We start from the raw sequence: 23,054 nt of genomic DNA, 5'->3' as shown, positions 1-23,054 counted from the left end.
TAAAGGGATGAAGCCCTTTTACTTTTGAACTTACCTTGCCATCAAACTTGGAGTACTCATTAAAGGGGTTATTCAGCTGCAGAGGGCACTGCTCCAGGCGTACAGACAATATGGACTGCTTGCCTGAACTTGGAGGCTTCTCTTTGAGGGATTTTTTTTCAAACAGTGACTTTAACTCCTGGGCTGCAATAGAAAAGGATAAAAAACATAGTTGTCACTATGGTCATTAGACAGTTTGTCCACCTTCCTAAAGTCTTCCTCTGGATCTTACAGAGGGCACATGGAGAGATAGGTTGGGTCTGCAGAAAGCCTCAAACACGCTTGGGGGTTATGCGCAGCAGGGACAGGGAGCTCAGACCCTCTCAGACGTGGACTGTTGACTGAGAAGGGAAGACTCTTGCAGCAAAGCAGCCTTCCTAGGAAGAGTGTTCAGAGTGGGGCCTCCATGCTTCAACAGAAGCTACTGCTGAGTGACACTACTTCACTCCACCTCTCTGGTGTGTCAATCCAGAAAACCTCAGAGTGTTTTCTCATGGGCCTACTAGTATTTGATTTAAAATTCTAGATCTTTAAGGTCAAGGTCCTTTCACATTTTCCAGTGGCACCTAACACAAAATCTTAAGACCAAAAACAGAGACAAGGAAAAGGAAGAACAAAGATGCAGCACTCCTTGTGCAGGCTAATACAGCTTACCCTTCATGACAAGCCTGTGAAACGAGCTGTAGTACTGCCAGTTCATCAACACAGAAACTAGCTTTGAGTATTCGGGTTAGGTCTGAATCATACAGCTAGCTAACCCCAGGACTGGGATCTACACCAATGGAGACGCTAATGAACACATCACAAACTCAATACAACTTGCTACATGATTGAAGGGAGTCAAATTAAGTTATATCAAATCAAAGTTTTCAGCTCTTATTCATCACGGAATCAAGACAGTTCCACAATCTTCATGAAGATCATTTACCTCTATAAATTCATCTGACCATCTACCAAGGTAACCGTGACCATGACAAAATGATGACAAGGCAAGTACATGAGAACCATCACACTTCTCCACTCACAAATATTAAACTGTCTACACTTCAATTTTTATATACCTCAATCTCACATTTCAAAATCTGAAATCAACAACTTCAATCCCAGTCAACTCTTCAGCAATGTCAAATTAAATCAAGAGAAAACAACACAACTCTCCATTTCTTACTTTACAACTTTTGAAAAGTCCATAAACTTATCAAAAGGCTGGTGAGGCAAGTTCATCAAATGAATCTCTACAGAGTTAGTGCAATAAGCCTGGTGACAAAGTGCCTTCTTCACAGGGGACAATTCCAAGGCCTCAGGGAGGACTAAGACCTGCAAATATGTTCATACTGCCACTTGCAGCTAAAGCCAAACTGCATTGTGGTGCTGCCTCCATAATATCACACAAGCTAGCAGCGTCCTAACCATCTTGCTTGTGCCAGTCCTTCCTAGGCTCACACTCTCAACACCAAAACTGCCAGACAGAATTCTGTGAATGTCTCACATGGTTAGGTGATGCATGGCCATACCGTTTTTCCTATACATACATACTGATGATAAACTTTAACTTATAAAATAGAAACAGCAAAAAATAACTTATTATTTTTTATAAATCACAACAACATCCTATAATAGATTATTTGAATCAACAAATTATTGATTCCTAAATTTTCCCCACTAAAACTGTCAGACCAAGGTTGACCAGAAGTAACTAAAACCATGGGAAGCAAAACTGGGATTGGGGTCAGGGCTACCACATCAAACTCTTTTTAAACACACAACGCCTACATCTGGATTCTGGGCACATAAGCACACTTAATCCATCTGTGTCAGTCTTATTAGAATGGCCCCCATAAACTCATATGTTTGAATGCTTGATTCCCAGTTAGGAAAATTAAGAGGTACGGCCTTGCTGAAGGAGGTATGTCACTGGGGATGGGCTTTGAGGTTTCAAAAGCCCACAGCATTCCTAGTGTCTGTCTATCCAGTCATCCGTCTTCTTCCCACTCCCCCTGCCCCTTCTACCTGCTGTCTGGTTCAGGATGGAACAGTCTAAGCTACTGCTCCAGCACCACACCTGACAGCTTTCTACCATGACGATCATGGACTATCTTCTGAAACTGAAAAGTAAATGTTTTCTTTTATAAGAGTTGCCTTAGTCAAGGTGCCTATTCACAGCAGCAGTACAGTGACTAAGATACTATAAAATACACATCTGAAGAACTTATTACAAGAGGATAGGTAGTATTTTCAATGTGACTATTAACTTGCTGCATGTAGTCTATAACAGTTTTATAGGCACATTTGAAGAAGAAAGGCCCAGTATTAACAGTGCTATGTGTTCTGTCCTCTTGGGCTTAAGCAATAGGTTTCTACTGGCTCCACAGAGAGACGGGCAGAGAGGGCATGAGTAACTCTCTGAGCGTGTTTTCAGGAGGGCTATGGATGAAGTGGTGATGTATTAACTCTTCCCATTCAGACAAATTTTCACTCCAGCCTGACGTCTCCTTCCTAGCTCTCTGTGTCCTGGGGAAATGGAGATAATCAAGAAGTCTTGTTGCTCTCGCCTGCACGTATTCCTGTCTTTGTTCCTATATCATGGAAGAACCTCTCTCTCAGCCCAGTTCCTCTCCTGTACACAAAGATCCTGCCCCTGATGCTGAGTCAGAGGTACCACTCCTTAATTCTTTCCATTAGTTCCAGCAGTACACATAGTACTGCTTATTAAAGAAAGAAAAAAAAAAACCCAAACCCTTCTTCTAGGGCCCACTTCTACTGCTCAAAGCCACTGCCTCTATTCCTGCTGTCGTGGCCTTCTCACCACTCAATCCCAGTCACTCAAACACTCCACCCAGCCACACCACTCCACCAAATTAACTTTCATGGCGATCATGCAAAACAAAAACAAACAAAAAACACCTCTCCTTGGCTTCTCCTCAGATCCCCTGCAGTCTGTGATGTGGCTGGCTCCCTTCCTCTTAAACACTGTTCTTCTCACTGGCTTTCCCAAGACTCTGCTTCATGTGACTTTTGTCCCATGATCCCACAGGCCAGTACTCCTCAGGGCATTGTGATTCCCCCTTGGCTCCCTGGGTCACTGGACTTCTCCAAAGCTTGCCTTTGGCCTCTTCTTTCTCATCCCTATTTACATCCTAATTGACCTCTGTTAGCCCTGTATTTTAAAATACCATACCATCTACCAGAGGTGAAACTAAACTAAACTGATATAAACTAGAACAACGTTTGCCTCTGAGGAAGGAGACCTCTGAGAACTCTGAGGCGCAACAGAATCTCTCTATGTATGATTGTGGTTGTTGATCATCCTGAACAGATACATGTATTTGTTAAATCATCAAACTGCATATTCAACATCTGTAAACTTCATTCTATGTAAAATCTGCCTTGGAAAAAAAGGTAAACAGAGCTGGTAGGCAAGATGACTCCGAGGAGAAAGGCACTTCCCATGTTTAAGTCTGGAGACTTGAGTTAGAGCCCCAGAACCTATATAAAGGTAGAAAGAGCTGACTCCATTTTTCCTCTGATCCTCACATGTACACTATCTCACAAACAGACCCACACACACACAAATAGGTAAAGACCTAAATAAATATCCAATATATCCAATATACTGGTAACTCCTAAGTAATTATTTATGGCCCTACCATTACTACCACACACACTAACTTCATATCTGACACCCTCACTAGGTGTGTGTCAGTGACCATGACCATAGCAAATTCTCATTCCTTTCCTAACTTAATTCCATTACAGCATTGCCCTTCTCCAGTGGCAATTCAATCCCAAGCTTGGAAGCTGCCCAACCCTTCTCTCTCATATCTTGTATTCCACCCATCAACAAATCCTACAAAAATATTCCAAACTCCTTATATAGCTACCAAACTAAAAGTGTAATCTCTATAACATAAAGAAAAGTGAAACAGAAGAGTCTACATGTAATAATGAGTGGATAATTTTTAAAGAGAGGAATTATTATGATTTTATCACATAATAATTTGGCTATACACTTTCTAACAGAAATTTTTTTATCCAGAACCAAAAATTTTGACATAAGAAGAAAAGACACATGAGCATAAAATCAAAACAACAAATGTCTAGCCGGGTTAAGGGCAGCATCTAGGTAGGTGTGGTGGGAGGACAGTAGATTCAAGAGCAACCTGGGCTACCAACAAGATAGTGAGATCTTGTTAGAAACAAATAAAATAGTAAATAGTCTACAATCATAAACGTACATTTCAGTTCAAGCATTGACTTACTTATTTGTGCCTATCCTAACAAAGCTACAAAGAAAGCTCTACTCTGTAAACATCAGCACTCAGGCTGTGGTCACTGAGTCCCTTGCTGCCATTAAAAAGGACCAAGAAGCTCTGAAGAAACTGCTGACTCTAGATTGGGGAAGAAATGGTAGCTAAGAAGGATTAGCAGTATTATAAGACAAAGTCATAGCTATTATCAAGGAATTCATTACAAGGGCTAACCTGTGCTAAATAAATAGCAAGACCCAGTCTCTAAATAAATAAATAAACTTTAGTTTCAAATCTAAAGAAAGCAAAATCAAATAAAAACTGAAAGATAATCAGATAAATATTACAATAGGTATCTGATATTAAAGAAAGCTTATATGTAACACAAAGAAAATTAAATCAATTATTAATTATATTTTAAAAAGCAAGTTCTTAGGAGCCTGATACAGCTGTCTCCTGAGGGCCTTTGTCAGTGCCTGGCAAATACAGAAGTGGATGCTCACAATCATCCATTGGACAGAGCACAGGGTCCCCAATGAAAGAGCTAGAGAAAGTACCCAAGGAGCTGAAGGGGTCTGAAGCCCCATAGGAGGAACATCAATATGAACTAACCAGTAACCCCAGAACTCCTGGGAATTAAACCACCAATCAAAGAAAACACATGGTGGGACATGTGGCTCTAGCTGAATATGTAGATGAGGATGGCCTAGTCGGTCATCAATGGGAGGAGAGGCCCTAGGTCCTGTGAAGGTTCTATGTATGCCCCAGTATAGGGGAATGCCAGGACTGGAAATGGGAGTAGGTGGGTTGGGGAGCAGGGGGAGGAGGGAGGGGACAGGGGATTTTCAGAGGGGAAACTAGGAAAGGGGATAACATTTGAAATGTAAATAAAGAAAATATCTAGTGAAAAGTTTTTGGAAAAAAAAAGCAAAATTTTTATAAAGAAAATTAAAAGGCTCTTTTCTGTAGTTTAAAGTATTTATAAACAAGTATAAATACGAAAGTTATAAGGAACTTGCTATTTACAACGGAAATATAAACTCCAAAAATAAACTTTAATAAGACTTGTTAAAAGTAGAGTATCGGGCTGGTGAGATGGCTCAGTGGTTAAGAGCACCGACTGCTCTTCTAAAGGTCCCGAGTTCAAATCCCAGCAACCACATGGTGGCTCACAACCATCCGTAACGAAATCTGATGCCCTCTTCTGGAGTGTCTAAAGACAGCTACAGTGTACTTACATATAATAGATAAATAAATAAATGTGAATGATTAAAAAAAAAAAAAGTAGAGCATCTGCCAGGTGATGGTGGCATAAGCCTTTAATCCCAGCACTCGGGAGGCAGAGGTAAGTGGATCTGAGTTCCAGGTCAGCCTGGTCTATGGTGTGAGTTCTAGGACAGCCAGGGCTTCAGAGGGAAACCTTATCTCAAAAAACCAAAAACGTGGAGACTCTATAGACATTGCAAATGATACACTTATGAGCTATTTGTACCCACAAATGATCATGTGATCAGCTTAAATACATTCACCCACGTACACAAATAAAATGTGCAGTAAATACACAAGAATCTCAACAATGGTTTTCCCTGTGTGAGATTGTTACCTTTACAATTTTTCAATTTCTTCTCTCTCATCTTTAAGTGACATAACTCTTGACAAAGTAGACTGCTGATGACATTATCCATATCTGTCTCTGAAGTCTGAGTCACAGGATACTTGACACAGTTTACTCTAAACACATGACATGTCTGCTCTAAACATATGCTTACAACATGTCATGTGGGTTTGTCACCATCCAAGTATCCTTTAATTTCTCTATGAAAAGGCCACATTGGGCAGTCAGAGGTTTAGAGGGTAAGGCTGACAAAACTATTGACCTGAGTTTGTTCTTAGGAAAGAAACAACTCCTTCATACAAACACCATAGCACATGTGCAGACATACACACACACACACACAAGTACACACGCACACACCAAATCTATGGGAAGAAGAGCATTCTGGGGAGCACATGATAATTACACTGATTCTTCTAATGAGGAATGAAATAAAAGATGGATAAGACCATTCTCCCTCAGGAAAGGAGATGCTGCAAAGACAGCAGAGGTGCTCAGCTCATGCTCTATGTTGTTTATTTATATATTTAAGATTTGAATGTGAAGAAAGCAACTAAAGTGTAGCCCATGAATCAGAGAGTAAGCTATCTCTTGCCTTCATTAAGAGGCGATTCACAGCAACTATACCAAAATACACAGGAATTTGTATGAAACAACGTGAATGATTGACATGTTTTCAGGTCATGTTAAATACAATGGAGAGAAGGGAAACAGGCAGCCCAGTCAGATCTTTAAAATATCAAAAGCAAAGTTAGGGCTAGGGAGATGACTCAGCAGATAAAGTGTCTGCCAAGCAAATGCAAGGACCAAAGTTAAAAAGCTTTGAATCCCAGTGTGGCAGGCAGAAGTGGACAAGAGGTCCCAGTGTGGATGGAAAGGCAAGCTCCTGCTTCCATATGTAAGACGAGCAATGCCTGAGGAAGGAACTTGAGTCAGTATCTAGTCTCCACACACATACATGCAAACTCACATGAACATGACACACATTTAAAAAGAAACCACTGAAAACCGTAAGTATCAATTAGTGAGATACATGAAAACATAAAAGGTCTATGTGTACATGTGGAGTGCCATGTTTCACCCTGTAGCCCTGGCGGACTCCAAACTTGAGATTCTTCTACTTCACCCTCCTGAATGCTGGATGACAGTTGTGTCCTGCCATGTTCAGCATGACAATGGGATTTCTGGTTCTACATAGGCCTCATTCAGAGGAAGTCACTAAGAAAATGGGACCTAATGAAAACATGGCAGAAAACAAGAATCCTATGCAGTGTGGTTTAGCAAAGAAAACAAAGCTGGATGTAAACTGAGGCATGAGCCTGCTTCTACCTTCTGGCTGTGTATGTGACTTTGGTGAGCTAATCAAGTCTCCCAGCCTGTCTCACGTGTGATCATAAGCAGCAATCCCTCCTCCCGTGTACAGAGTGAAGAACAACGAGTACAGCAGCAGGAGGCCCTGCTAGTCCCACAGCAGCCACTGATACTGTCAGCCTACTGGGCACCAATGCACCAATGGGGATAGTCAACTGAGATATATGAGGCACCTGCCATGCCAAGGCAGTATTGGGAGGTGCTGGGAGAGCAAGGAGGACATTTTGGAAACATGATCTAATCATTCTAAAGTATTTTAGACCACTTTCAAGACTGTGCTTGTGTGTCAGCCAGCGATCATGTTCCCACTTTTCCTCTATCACTCTCCACCTCATTTTGTGGAGAATAGGTCACTCACTAGAACTGGATCTCAATGACTAGCTAGACCAACTGGGCAGAAACCCACAAGATCCTCCTGCCACTGAATCCTCAGCACTAGAATTTCAGATATGACACTGCTTCTCCGACTGAGCCATCCCCACAGTAATGAAGATTTAAATTTTTTTCTTCTTGATGAAAATGAAATATTGAAAATATGTAATATTTTCTAATTTTTTATGTCTTTCTAAGCCATAAAGACAAGGCCATGTTCAATCTGAGCACTGAGATTATGAAGCCCAATGGCAAAAAGCCAGACAAGTTTGAGTCAGGGATCTCTCAAGCGCTGCTTGCACAGGAGATGAGCTCTGATCTCAAGGCATAGCTCCAGGAACTCAGTATCACTGCAGCCAAGGAAAGTGAAATTGGTAGTGCTCAGAAAGCTATCATGACTTTTGTGCCAGTTCCTCAGCTGAAATCTTCCCAGAAAATCCCAATCCGGCCAGTTTGTGAACTGGAGAAGTGAGAAGCATGTTGTCTTCACTGCTCAGAGGTGGGGTCTGCCCAAGCCAGCTGGGAAAAGACATGTGAAAATAAACAAAAGCACCCAAAGCTGCCCTGACGCCACCACAGATCACCAGCCAGGAGGACTTGCTCTCTCCAGGTCACACTGTGGGAAAAGAGTCTGTGCAAAGCCTGATGGCAGACAGCATACAGACTCATTAGACAAGGCATAGACAACAACATGGAGCACAAGGTCAAAACTTTGTCTGGAGTGGGTAAGAAGCTCACAGGCAAGGATTTTAAAAGCCCAGAGTTTCAATTGTAAAGAAAATGTCTATAGTAAAAACTTAAAAAGTAGTAATAATAATGATGATAACAACAACAATAATAATAATAAGGCCAGTCTAATAATAATAATAATTATTATTATTATTATTGTTATTATTGTTATTGTTATTATTATTATATGGCCAGCCAGCCTATATATACATATAGTGTATGAACACATAAAATCTCAATGCTAACAATCCCAGATTGGATTTTTAACTGAAAGAGTCAACACATGTAAGCAGAAAAGGTAGCTATTATGGACACTGAAGCATGTAAAAAGTCTAGGTTAGGACTACACAAATGGGGCCAGCACAGTAGCTCAGCCAGTAAAGGTTCTGGCTGCCATAACAAGAACCCATGTTTAATTCTCTGAATGTATACAATAGGAGAAAATGGATTGCTGCAAGCTGATCTCTGATTCAACAAATGTTTATGTGTGTAGAAACAATAAAAGAATGAATAAAGAAAAATAGAACTGTATGAATGAATCTGTAACTTAAACAGATTTTAAAAAGTATATACTCTCCTTGGTCCCAAGAACAAGGTACCAGAGTCGTGCTTTTAAAGGCCCTTTGCCCAAATTAACTAAGTCCTGAGAACCAGCGTGCAGGGGCCAGGCAACAACACATAAGGAACACACAGCTTCAGAGGTTAACACACACAGACAGAGCACAAAGCTTAAAACACAAATGGCATACACTTCGAAAGAGAGATTAAAAGAAAAAAACCCATACATAATGATATAAACTAAATATACAAATTCCAAATCATAAATGAAAGTTATGTCTATTTACCTGATTGTTTAGAATTTCTTTCTTTCCACTGAATATTTTTGCATTTGATCTGGTTTTGTCTCTCTTTGCGGAGTCGTTCTAATCTTTGAGCTTGAAAAGAAATATTATAACTATAAGTTTGTCAATGAAAGTTTACTATAAACAAAGACATAATTAACTACCTTTATATGAATAAAGATGTTTTATATTGCATATGGAGGGAAAAAGTCATAAAATTTTAAAGGTGGCACCCCTGAAAAGCAAATACCAACAAAAACATGAAAATATTCTTGATTTATAATTGAAATTAGAGGATATAAAACATTAATAGAGATCATAAAGATAGTATTAACATGGAAGAGAATAATAAAATGTGAAAACTTCTGTGATTAATATGACATTTCATTATATAAATCATTAATAACGGTCTTAAAGGAATTTTAATGCACAAATGAACTGAAGTGAATATTACATTACAGGAATAAAATTACTGTTATGAATTACTCTACCCGTTTCAAAAATTAAAGATAAATGAACTCAGACTAGACTATTAAAGTTTTAAATATAAAATCCTTTATCTAAAAATCATGAAAATTATAAAATGTCAAAGCTATATAAATTAGCATAGCTTTTCTTCAGTGGGCTGAAACAGTTTATAGGTAGTAAAATAAATGATTTGTATCTTTGTAACATTAGTCAAATCTTAAAAAGAACAATTTTTCTTTAAAAAACTTTAAGATGTACTGAAAAGATTAAAAAGTAAATTCCTTGATCACCAATTAACTGCTACCTCATTGTTAACAAAAGAAATTTCAGCTTCAAGAGTCACCTAAAATTACATTTATGATTTTAATACCACTGACTGATCAGCCTTCAACCTTCAGAAACCAGTGGCCTGGTTCTTCAAAGAGAGACTACTAGTATCCATTAGCAACTGCTGCCCAAGGCCACAACTGAGAAAAGTGAGAACTGAGGCCTCTCTCAAAGCTTATTTTCTTTTGCTCATTTTCAACATCCTGTTAAGGCACACACATTTGACAATAAAGAAAAAGAAAAAGAAGAAAAAAAACTAAAATAATTTTCTTTACAATCACTTTCAAGGTGGGAAAAGCACTAGGGTGGAAGAACACTGGAAATAATCTTGCTAGAAATTTAAACTACGCTGGCAAAGCATTCTTTTTTTGTTTCTTTGTTTGTCTGATATTTTTTTTCCAAGACAAAAGCTTCTCTGTGTAGCCCTGGATGTCCTGAAACGAGCTCTAGACACCAGGCTGGCCTCAGACTCAGAGCTCTGCCTGCTTCTGCCTCACCAGTGCTGCACACACCACCACAGCCTGGGCTTACAAAAGCATTATCACGTCACTGTATCTAATCAAATCCATTGAGGAAAAACACATTACAATGTAATTAATAACTATGAAGAGTGTAGCCATAGTAATATCACTGGGCAGCATAATCTGGTGAAATCCACACAGCTGTCACACTGACTTGCAAGGATATTCCGACTACAGCACTGAGTATCAATGGCTCTAAATTATATGCAAACCTGCACTCAAACCCTATTTTGATAAAAGTCCCTCCAGATGCTGGGAAGTAATCTTATTATTATTATTTTTTTTTTTTTTTTTGGTTTTTTGAGACAGGGTTTCTCTGTGTAGCCCTGGCTGTCCTGGCACTCACTTTGTAGACCAGGCTGGCCTCGAACTCAGAAATCCACCTGCCTCTGCCTCCTGAGTGGTGGGATTAAAGGCGTAAAGGCGTGCGCCACCACACCTGGCCGTAATATTATTTTTATCAAAAGGGCAAACTAATTTTGATGTCACAGGCACTGAGTTCTGAATCTAACATCAATGTTGTCTTTCACTGTGAGGTATACCCAGCTGTCACAGACTCTCATGTTAACATTTTACATTTGGACCTCGAAAATAAACATTTTCAATGCTGACCAATCTCTTGCCACTCCCTTTCCTTGGTATTAAGAGGTTACGGCTAGTGATGCTGATTATATTTTGTAATGGTCTAAAAGTGATCCCTAAAATACCCTGTCTCTAATATATATGCATGTATGTATGTGTTCTTCCTCCCTTCCCCATCTCTCTGTCTCTCTCAATAAAAGCACTAGCACACTGCATTCTCCCTGAAAGATAACAAAAGCACTATCAGCTGGAAAATGGGCAATGATAAACTTCTAACAGTTAAGGACTAAATATATAGCCAGGCAGTGTTGGTGCACACCTTTAATCCCAGCACTTGGGAGGCAGAGGCAGGTGGATTTCTGAGTTCAAGGCCAGCCTGGTCTACAGAGTGAGTTCCAGGACAGCCAGGACTACACAGAGAAACCCTGTCTCGAAAAACCAAAAAAAAAAAAAAAAAAAAAAAAAAAAAAGGACTAAATATATATGCCAAAGTTGAACATCTGCAAACCACTCAGATTGAAGGTTAGTGGTCAACCCAAGCAAATAATAGTAAAGTGCCAAAATAGGGACATTTCTGTTCCTCTCTCAGCCAGTGTACAAATCTCTATTAAATCCCCTCTTGACCCACATTCCACTGCTCCTCCAGGAACTGGGACTTTGGTGGCCTGCACTCCTGGGCTAGCCTGCTCCTATAGTAAGAGTTCTTTGTCACTCTGGAACCTTCCTCCAGGAAACTGACTTGAGACTTGGTGGCCCTAAGATCTCAAAACAGGCTCACTGTCTGTTGTACAGGTAACTTCCACCCACACACAGCTCTCCTGTCTACTCCTGACAGCCCCATACCAGAGTCTCTTCCACTCACTCATACAGGAGCTGCTCAGCCACAATCCTCAATTCGACACAAAGTCCCCAGTGAACCTGTTCCAACATTGCCTATTATCTCCCTGCTGATGACTGATCTGAAACTAAGAAGACACAACTAGAAGGCGGAGTTTACCTGTGTTTGAGCGTCTTCTAATACCAAAGTCCCAGCTCGATGTAATATCAACAGACTGGGCGTATATGTAGCCCTGCGTCTCACCACTGCTTCCCTGAACTTCTGACCCACTGTCTCCAGGCACTGACGGAGGATGAGTCTTCTCTAGGTCAACGTCATGATCAATGAGAACCATCTCACACATTCCTGTGTCATCACTGGTCACGTGTGACTGTCGAATATGAGCTAGAATGATAGTTGGATTGTCCAAGAAGGCCATCCTTTCTGTGGGCCAGTCTCTTTAAAAGGCTATTTTCTTCTCTTCATACTGTTTCACAGGCTCACCTACCTAGAAACATGATGCACACAGCAATATTTAAGAATCAGGCAGAAAATGGCTGAATCATTTTTCAAACAAACTCAATGTGGTAAAATTCAACCTTGAAAACCATCATTATCCCCGTACCCAAGAGCTTGAACAATTCTAAACAGAGAGGAAATCCTTACAAGCACTGGGGCCTGTGGCTCTCTTGCAAACAAATCATAGTAAGACTTAGCAAGGCCATTCAAAGCAAGGAAGCTCTGTTGGAGCAGACATTTTCCTTTGCTCTTCTTTACTCCATGCGCCTGCTCATGACGCTGTGAGGAAGAATGGGGTATGCAAGGTACGGTCAGGCAGTTTACAGCCATGGTTGTCAGTTTAAAGGGCCAGAAGCTTTCTGAGTGGCTAGGGATTTTACAAAAGTTTATCATCAAAGTAACCATGCTTAATAAACATTTTTCTTTCTTTTGATTTAAGATAATATTGTGTTTTTAAAATAAAATACAGTAATCATAATTGCCTTGCCTCAAGATTAATTTCTTATTTTAGAAAAATAATTATAAGAACTGCTTCCTTGATCCTATTAAAACTACATGCAATGATGTTTATTCCAAGGACTAGATGGAACTTTCTAAGTTGGCTGAAAATTTTCAGCAGAAAATAATGCACACTGTGGCTAGGATATAGACCCTAGAGATGAAACTAGTTTTAAATCCCTAGAACCCAGATAAAAATTTAAGTGTTGGGAGCTGGAGAAGAGCTCTGGCTACTCTTCCAAAAGACCTGGGTTTGATTCTCACCACCCACATGGCTCACAAACATCTGTGACTACAATTCATGGAGCTCTGATACTTTCTGACCTCTAGAGACACCAACCACAGACCTGGTGCACATACATATATACAGCCAAAACACTTGTAAACATAAAATTAAATAAATCTTAAAATAAAAATCTGGGCACAGAAGAAGCACTGCCTATACTATAACCCCAAAGCTATGGTAGAAAGACCCAAGAGGATTACTGGGGCTTGCCAGTTGTTAGCCTAGCTCCAGATTCTTCCGTATTTCAAGGAAGTAAGGCAGAGAGTTATACAGCAGAATAATGTCTTCATCCGACCTCATACACATGGCACATGGGTATATGCACCTACACGCGCACACACGCGCACACACGCGCACACACACACACACACACACACACACACACACACACCTACCACTGGGGTTGGGGATATAGTAGGCTACTTGCCTAGCATGTACAAGGCCTTGGGTTTGATTTCCAGTAGAACAATAAGGAAAAAGAAAAGAGAGGGATAAAAGATGAAAGACTCTTGTCATTTGTTTCTTCTAGAAAGGGAAAATCTAATGACATAAATCATGATAGCTAATTGATTTTTTTTTTAAATTTTGCCTGGTAACACATCATCCTGCCACCATTGTCTAGTACAGTCCACCCTTTTATACAGCTCCTCGTGCTGTATGACCCCCCCAACCATAAAATTCTTTTTGTTGCTACTTCATAACTGTAATTTTGCTACTGTTATGAATCGTAATGTAAATATTTTTGTAAAAAGAGGTTTCCCAAAGGAGTCATGACCCATACTTTAAAAACTGCTGATCTAGTGGATCTTAAAGATACTGATATTAAAAGGAAACTTAATTGAAGCACATTGCTCGTCAAGATAATCACATTAATATTTGCTCTCTTTCCTTTATATCTGGTTCATGAACAACTTCCCTCACAGAGGCTAGTGGGAAGTGCAAAGCTAAGTACCACATGCCTGAACAAAACTTTATGCATATCTCCTATGCCTTCAACACCATGCAATAAGTGTCACACATCTATGAAATAACTGATCTTTGAGATGGTAAAATGTCAATGTTATCAATGAAATAATTATAACATTTAAAGTGAGCATTTAAATCCCATTTGTAAAAATGAAGCCTTTTCTATAACCATGGAGGGAGAACCAAACATGGAATCACTTGTAAAGAAGCTAATCTATCAAGTCACAAATGGCCACTTGCAAGCTCTCCTGCAGCACTCTTCCCTCCATGAAAGAAAGGCAGCAAGCTACCTGCTGGCAAAAGGGCTGTGCCTTTCGCCTTCACTCCACCTAGCTCTTTCACAAAACCAAATGTTTACTGAGTGTTCTGGCACCCAAAGAGCAAAGAAAAAGTACACTGAAATTCCCTCAAAAGATTATTATTGTTGTTGTTGTTGTTGTTGTTGTTGTTGTTACTATAACAACAACAAAACTCTTTTCTAGTAAAGTGAATCTGCTCCAGTGCAGCTTACAAACATCAGAGGGGCCACACCAGCTTCCCAACTTCATCCTTTATTAAAGCCCTCAACCCACCCTAGCACCAGCAGGCAGTCTACTAAACAGCATAACTCCATACCCTGATGAATCTGTGTGAATTGGTCCATACCAGCTGAGGGAACTTCCACAGGACTTCCCTAGGAAACATGTTATTGGGGGTGTCATTTCTGGGATCCTATGAGGTGTTCCTGCAATTCCATAAGGACAAGAGTCTTAGCACCACATCCCACTGGCAACAGAATGCTACACCAAGCAGGACACTCAATACATGTCACTGCCCAACTTCCAATGACTATCCAACTCTACTGTCAAGATAAGCCCTTTGAGCATGTCAGGTGTGTAGAGAAGGGATCACATTCTCTTAACATAGAAAAGAGAGTTTCTCACCAATGTGCCCTTCAAAATTGTCACCTTGGGACACTGTCAACTTATGCCAACACTGCTTTTCAGAACCACAACAGTTTTTTTTATATCTTTTTTTTTTTTTTTTTTTTTTTTTTGGTTTTTCGAGACAGGGTTTCTCTGTGTAGACCAGGCTGGCCTCGAACTCAGAAATCTGCCTGCCTCTGCCTCCCAAGTGCTGGAGGCATGCGCCACCACTGCCCGGCTTAAAATCTTTTAAGAGTAGCTAAGCAGCTAAGGTATATTTGATTTCTAAAACAGATGTTCAGAAGATGAAATCAAGTTACTTTTCCTGTTCAATTGTACAAAAAGCAAAAAGATTTTGAAGAACTAGTATTGACATTAGTCCTGAAACATTACACTCTAATTTACAACAGGAGGGTACTTGCAAAGGAAACTTGGTAATGCTTATCAAAATATAAGCATAAACTCTCTCTGAAATCCACTCTAGAACTTGCCCTAGGAAGTAACTGAGCATAAGTGTTACCTCAGAATTGTTTGGAACATATACTGAAAATCTAAACATAACCTAAACATCCAAACAACTGTGCATATGCCCTGACACATACATGCAATGGAACACTATTAGGGACCATGATTTGAACCTAAGTTCAAATTCCCAGCACCTATATAAAAAATCAGGTATGGTAGGACTAGAGAGATGGCTCAGCAGTTAAGAGCACTGGCTGCTCTTTCAGAGGTCCTGAGTTCAAACCCCAGCAACCACATGGTGGCTCACAACCATCTGTAACTCCTGTTCCATGGGATCCGATACCCTCATACAGACTTACATGCAGTCAAGTCACCAATGCACATAAAATTAAATAAAATAAATTTTAAAAAATAGGTATGACTACATACACTTGTGGCTTTAGTGCTATGGAGGACAGAGACAGGAGGATCATTGGAGCTTGGTCAGCAGCCTAGAGTAAGCTTCAGCCACACTGCAACAGAATAAGGAAAGAAGAGCAGAACAGGACACCTAATGTCTCTGGCCTCAGCACACATGGGCCCACATCTACATACACAAACCCATATTACTAAATATATATACACACACAAATTACTAAAAAAAATAAACATATACAGTAGAGGATAAACAAAATGTGACCCATGCATTGCTATAGCCTTAGCCTTAAAACCCAGGAAATGCTGATGCTTCAATGGATGACAAAGCCTAGGGACATAACTGAGTGAAATGTGCCAGTCACACAGTCCGTGTACCCTCAGGAACCACCTAGAGCACACATCATTTCCTACTGACACAAAGAACACTGGTAGTTGCCAGGGGCTGGAGGGAGGAGGACTGGGCAGATGTTCAGTACTGTTCAGTCTAAGAAGATGAAAATTCCTGATGGGCGGCAGTAATGGCTGCAAACCACTGTGAGTATATATAATGCCACTGAACTTGATATTGAAAAGTCATTAAAATGATAAATTTCATATTGTATATATTTTAATTTTAACGAAAATTAAATCTGGGAAACACTAAGTGAAACAAAATTAACCAGTTTTATCTCAATTTCAATTATAAAATATTGTGGTTGTTTTATATTTCTTTAAAGCTTATTTGTTTACTTTTTAAAAAAAAGTAGCAGGGACACTTATGCAGAGTAAGAACAATTCCAAAATGATTTTGTTTCTTCCTTTTGAGACAGGGTCTCATATAGCCCAGGCTGGCTTCAGACTTGCTACCAGCTTGGCCTTCACTGCAGAGCCTCCTGCCCTAAGTTGAACGCGCCAGGATTACATGTGTGTGTTACCTTTCCCAGTTTTAAAGATAATAGGTCATTTTCATATATGAAGTTGGTCTCCTTATAAAAAGATATTTAGTACATATCTGCTTAGTTCCTACTACTCTACTAAAAGAAGATCCTGGCATAATATGGATACTACACACAACTCCTCACACCTATTCATGAATAACCACAGAACCTGCATGTGGTAACTCAGCACATTGTCTAAAAAGGCAATCATTTTTAGAAGATTCTGATGAATATCAACTCTGAAAAATCATTTCAGACTGGGATCTCATTCTGTAGCCCAGGCTTGCCTCAAACCAGAAGGATTTCCTGTCTCAAAACTGGGCATATGCAACCATGCCCAGTTCTGAATACTCTTTAATAAGAACTTCATACACACAAGCTCCCAAGCTTTAACTGGCAATGGTTATAGAAAAGCATGAGATGACGCTTGATGAAGCATACATGCAGAGTAGGGGAAAGACGCCAAGGGGCATTAATTCAGGATAAAATAGTGTGCATCCAAAGAACTGTACACCTGCTATAGCTGGACCACAGAACTAGCAGCACCTAACCTTAAGTGACTGCAAACGCTAAAATTATTCTATCCTTTTTACATGAATTAATTTATATAACCATCAAAACAACCTTTTAAAGACTGCTGCTATCATCAGACACAGTAACCCATGCCTTTAATCCCTGCACTCAGAGGCAGAGGCAGGAGGATCTCTGTGAGTTCCAAGTCAGCCTGGTCTACAACAGTAAGTTCCAGGCCAGCTACAGAGTGTCTAAAACAAACAAGCAAACAGCATCAAACAAAAAAGGCACAGGAAAAATGGTTAAGAAACTTGTTCAGGAGCCAGGAGAAATGGCTCAGTGGTTAAGAGCACTGATTGCTCTTCCAGAGGTTCTGAGTTCAATTCCCAGCAACCACATAGTGGCTCACAACCATCTGTAATGGGATCCGAAGCCCTCTTCTGGAGGGTCTGAAGAGAGCAATGGTGTACTCATAAAAGTAAATAAATCTTAAAAAACCAAACCAAAACAAAACAAAAAAAACTTGCTCAAGCACAGGCCCTACCCATTGTGACAAACACCATAAACCATCTGTAAACATGCCATTGCTGTGCTATTTGGGTTCTGAGGCCTGAGAGAAATTCTTCCTAGGTCTTCATAAAAGCTTTAAGACACAAATGTGTTCAGCTATAAACAAGACCCTTAGCTACACTCTGCTAATGCTATTGTAATTTTTTTTTTACAACAGAAAAAAAACTAAGCAGAACCTGTAATAATTACTGAAAAAGAATTTTTTGGAAGCGAAGGAAGGAAGGAAGGAAGGAAGGAAGGAAGGAAGGGAGGGAGGGAGGGAGGGAGGGAGGGAGGGAGGGAGGTAAACAAACATCAGAAATGTCCCACACAGCAGGAATGTAAGAGCTCATTTGCTTTCAACCAGAAACCACAGAGCTCTTACTTCACATAACAAGTTAGGTCTAAATCTGTCTTCTGCCTGGCTTATTGGCTGGAATGCTGGGGATCAAACCCAGGAACTTTCTGCATGCTTGGCAAGCACTCTGCTCTAGCTATGCCTCCAACCCTACTCCAGGACATTTTTGAAAATTTTACTAATTAATGCAACCTCCGCTACAAATCCATAGCTGTAGTATTTTATCTTTCTTCAAATAACTCACCCTAAACACTGAGCCCTCCCTGTACCCTTCCACTCCTTAAGGACCTGCAAGTAAAACTAACTGCCTGTTCAAGCCCATGCTTACCAAGAGCCCTCAGCTCCTTTCCTTTCCAAGTGCCACGCCCACCGCTCTCCAGTGGACTAGCAGCCCTCACCTGCAGTCTATGAAAACCTATCTGAATAAGCAACAGCCCGAGGCTTCTCAAAGGTCTGCAAACTCCAAATCAAAAATTACTGCTGCCCCATCAATGTGTCATATAAATGCTGGCATGTTAATTGTGTATTTATAAGATTGTTAATGGTTAGTTAATTTACCTCCCACACTATTATTGTACTTGAAATGATTTAACGTCTGCTAAGGGAGTTAACAACATGTAACAGCAGATGTGAGGGTTTTTTTTTTTTTTAACCTTTCCACACTGTACCTCGACTTGACACTGTTAATATTAGGCATGATAACCTTATTCCCATACAGAAGTTCTTACCACAGACTAACAAAAGCAGTCTCGTTTATCTACCATGATGCAGAATGGTCACAAATTAGGGGGAAGAAGGAAAAAACAAAAAAACCCTTCCATTATATATGAAGTTTTTCATTCAGAGAAACCAAAAAGGACTATCTTTTGACGATGATCAATATTCTCTGATCCAGTTAAAGTTCAGAATTCATGCCTCCTGGAATTTGGAAATAATTTAAAAGACTGATAAAATAAACTGTGGTTTATTGCTTCTAAATTTCCTTCTCTAATGCTCTCCAATGTAACTCTAAGCCTTCATCTATTTTTCAGACAAGCAAAAAAAGGCTTTTTAAAATTGTTCTGGGGATTAGACCTTCTCCCCATGACTGTGCCTAAGCTCAGTGTACAGAGACAGTGAGGACAGCATTTGGAGTTTACTTACCCTCCCCCATTTTTATTCCTACCCTTTGAGTATAACTACTTGAAGATAATAAAAGCAACAACAGCTGCAGAAAAGAAAAGCTTGTACGTTCTTTAGAACGAGATTCATTCACTATCTTAGAATAAGACTAGAAATCTACAAGTGTGCTGGCCCTCCCCAGGCTGACAGTGCCAGCACATGCCCTCTTCCACACAGACCCAACAGGGACTCAGTGCTCCGCACACACCAACTCCCAATGGCTGTGTGCTTTCAAGACTGTCCCAGAAGGGGAGAGACAGCATTTTAAGGATGACTTGGCTTCACTTAGGCAGAAACACAAGAATCGTGGTAGATGCATCCTGCCGGCTTTTCCCATGAGTAGTACTTATTAACAGCCAGACTAGGATATACTAACATCTTTGTTTTGTAAACAAAGCCTTATAGGAATTAAATACCTTACTGGGCCCTTGGCAGATATCTTTCTGCAACTTCTCATATTAAGCCAATCAGTTAAAATCCACTGCCCTGTCCTTGCATCTGGGCTCACATTATGATTTACACTGATCAAATGTAGTGGGAATGCAATTTCAAAATCTTGGCCTCTAAACGCCTGGCTTTGGACTACTTCCCATTCACCATAAAAGAAAAACTATGTGTGCTATACATACTTGTTTGGGCAGGTGTAGACCAGTGTCTGTGCAGGTGCGTGAACGTGTCTCTGAGAAGGCTACAGCTGGACACTAAGTGTCTTCCTCAAGCACTCTCTATATTCTGAGACAGAGCCTCTGAACCTAAAGTACAACAATCCAGCTAGACTGTCTGGCCAATGAGCTTCAGGGATCCACCCTAGTGCTAGGATGACAGGTATACCTCATGTACCCAGGTTTTGTGTTCTGTTTTGTGATCTGAATGCAGATCTCATGCTTACATGGCAACTGAGCCATCTTCAAATGTATGTGTGTGGTGTGTGCATGCTAGGCAAACACTAGCATTGGGCGGCATCCACAGTGCTAAGAAATTTGGGTGTTTTTGTTTTGGTTTGGATTTTGGAGACAGGGTTTCTCTGTGTAGTCCTGGCTGTCCTGGAACTCACTCTGTAGATGACTGTGCCTCTGCCTCCCCAGTGCTAGGATCAAACCTAGGTCACTGCTACCAGGCCAGGAAACTTGTTTTTATAACTCATTAAAAAACAAAAACAAAACAACTATACTTTTTTAAAAAGAAAAATATATACACACACCACTAGAGCCAAGTGCGACGGCTCGGGCCTGTAGTCTCCCCGTTTGGGAGGCAGAGGCAATAGGGCCAGAAGTTCAAAGCCATCCTCAGCTACACTGCAGGTTCAAGGCTCGAGAGCAAAAACAAACGCGCATCCACCAGGCTGAAGAGGTGGCTGTCCGAGGTTCAGAGCACAGACTGCTCTTCCAGAGAACCCAAATTTTGTTCCTAGCACACAAGTAGATGTGTGCTACACATCTCCAGCTCCTAGGGATCCTCCAGTCAATGCTGGTCTCCTCAGGCATCAGCCCTCCTGTGCACATACTCCCACCACACACACATTAACATAATTAAAATAATAAATCTTTAGAAAAAAAGTTACCAAAATTGATAGGCTAAAAAAACATGCCATGCTTGTTTTTGTGTGGTTCAGTTTCCCAGAACACACAGGGTGTTTCCTGTGAGGATTATCAAGGGTGAGGAAAAAACTGGCTTTAGTGTCATTTCTTCTCAATAGACAACTCCAAGTTGAAGGTCTGCCTAAGATGTTCCTGATGACAAGTCCAGAGAATGTAAGCACTGAACACCAAGTTAACAATAATACAGAAATCACACCCTACAGTGTTAGTTCCCTTGTTAGAAAACAGCACTTTTAGGTTCCTGAAATAATGTTTATTAACTAGCAGTTGCAGTAAAACTTTAGACAACACACCACTCTTAAAGCTCCAAGCCTGACAATGATTTCAGCAGTTATAAAAAATCTGCCAGTTTCCTGCAATGTAGCCCTAAATTATTTTTTGGTGTTGTCTCTCTGACATAATAGGCTTGATTGGCAGCTGTAAAAATAAATAATTTGAGGTTTTACTTTAAGATCTCAGGTAAAAATGTTTATAGTCTTCTCTAGAGTGAAGATACGAGCAATATCAAAGTGACTAGACTGAATATGAAATCATTAGTTTAAGGACTTACTCAGAAAGCACTGCTCATTTGCCTACCAAGTACTCACTCATAGACTTTATTCATTTGATGAATGTTACAATGTGTCAGGCACCAGAGACAGACTATCAAGAAATAACACACTTGACCACTGCCCTTAAGGAACAAGAGGTTTATGGGGGAGACAGAACTCTAAGGCAGGTGCAGAGTCTGGCCTCTACATCATTCACTTCTTTGATGTATAACTACTCCTTTCCTTGAGTATAGGTAGGACCTTACACGCTATAGACAAAAGGACATGACAAAGGTATGAACGTACAATCCCTTGGTGACATTCTGTCAAATAAGACTTCCTAGCCAAGTAAAGAGGGAAATGGTAAACCAAAGAGATTCCCAAGAGCCTCGAAGAAGCAAGTGCTGATTTTCAGAACCACACAACAAGGACCAAGGGCACTGAAAATGTCTCAGCCATTAGCTAAACACAACAGGGGCCCTGAGTCATGAGGACCAAACACATCCTGTTTTAACAACCTAAGAAGCTCACAAGCTCATCACCAACTACGTCCTTTCTTTCAGCCTTTTGAGAGATCTTGGGAAGGAACCCAGCTGGACCTTGACTCCTGTCTGGCTGTCCTAAGTGTGTACTGCTGTACACTGTAAGTCTGAGATGACTGTCATTCGTATGCCTAAAGGCCTCCACAGACAGCATAAGGGGCTCCCTACAGCCTGGTTTCTCCATTAGCCCTTCTCCTCTCCACCTCCTGCAATTCTCAGGGAAACTGTGTGTCTTCTGGTCCTGAGGAATGTTTGAAATGTACTCAGCCAATCATTCTCTTCCATCCAAGACAAACATCTCACCCCTTGCAAATTCTTCTCTGAATCCCAGGCCCAAGTGGTCTTACAGGCACTTTATTTCTGCCTTCATTAGTTAGCTGTAGAAATATCATTTCTAAGAGACTGTCTGTTCCAAACTGCTTGAGCGAACTCTTGATTTAGTAAGGTAGATATTTTATGAAGATATGACTGTTTGTCTCCTTAAATCACTTGCTGAAGACTCAACAATGTCAGCAGTATCAGACATTTGACGATGTTTGGCTCTATCTCTTGTTGTCACCCTAGGAATGGGTGCTACTGATGTGGATGAACACTAGGGATGTTGCAAATCATTCCACAGTGCACAAGGAAACACTCACAACAAAGAACTATATACCATCAAAATGTCAGTATCGGCAAAGCTGAAGCCAAGAAACCTTAATATGTGACTTAAAAGACATCTGTAATCATATCTGAAACCTTGCTACTCTCTAAATAAATCCTGTGGCTTACTTCAGTACCTTTTACCACCTCCTGCCATATGTGTTCTGAGTGTTCTGATAGGTCTAGATCTGAAACCTACAACTCAAATCACTGCTATAAAAACAAACTGCAAGTCAGGCATGAGAGTCTTTAATCCCA

At 40.4% G+C, this 23,054-nt stretch overlaps 1 protein-coding gene and 1 pseudogene across 30 annotated transcripts in view; one reads left to right on the top strand and one right to left on the bottom strand.

Annotated features, from left to right (window-relative positions):
* The window catches only part of Mapkap1 (mitogen-activated protein kinase associated protein 1), a 218,188-nt gene that overhangs the window by 180,518 nt on the left and 14,616 nt on the right, over positions 1-23,054 (bottom strand). For 14 of the 30 annotated variants that reach the window (NM_001290625.1, XM_030249988.1, XM_030249984.1 and 11 more), the window contains 3 exons: positions 12,111-12,438; positions 9,219-9,308; positions 35-183 (listed from right to left, as the gene is read on the bottom strand). In NM_001290625.1, coding sequence (NP_001277554.1) covers positions 35-183; positions 9,219-9,308; positions 12,111-12,369 — 498 coding nt within the window. In that variant the 5' untranslated portion in view covers positions 12,370-12,438. Of the gene's footprint in view, positions 1-34; positions 184-9,218; positions 9,309-12,110; positions 12,439-14,814; positions 14,924-20,583; positions 20,592-23,054 lie in introns of all 30 variants that reach the window. The other 16 variants (NM_001362920.1, NM_001290626.1, XM_030250011.1 and 13 more) reach the window with 4 other exon arrangements.
* Positions 7,859-8,416, top strand: Gm13406 (predicted gene 13406; annotated as a pseudogene).

This window comes from Mus musculus, chromosome 2, assembly GCF_000001635.26.
Source record: "Mus musculus strain C57BL/6J chromosome 2, GRCm38.p6 C57BL/6J".
Lineage (NCBI taxonomy): Eukaryota > Metazoa > Chordata > Mammalia > Rodentia > Muridae > Mus > Mus musculus.
The sequence above is the reverse complement of the archived record's forward strand: the minus strand, read 5'-3'. Positions and strand labels throughout refer to the sequence as shown.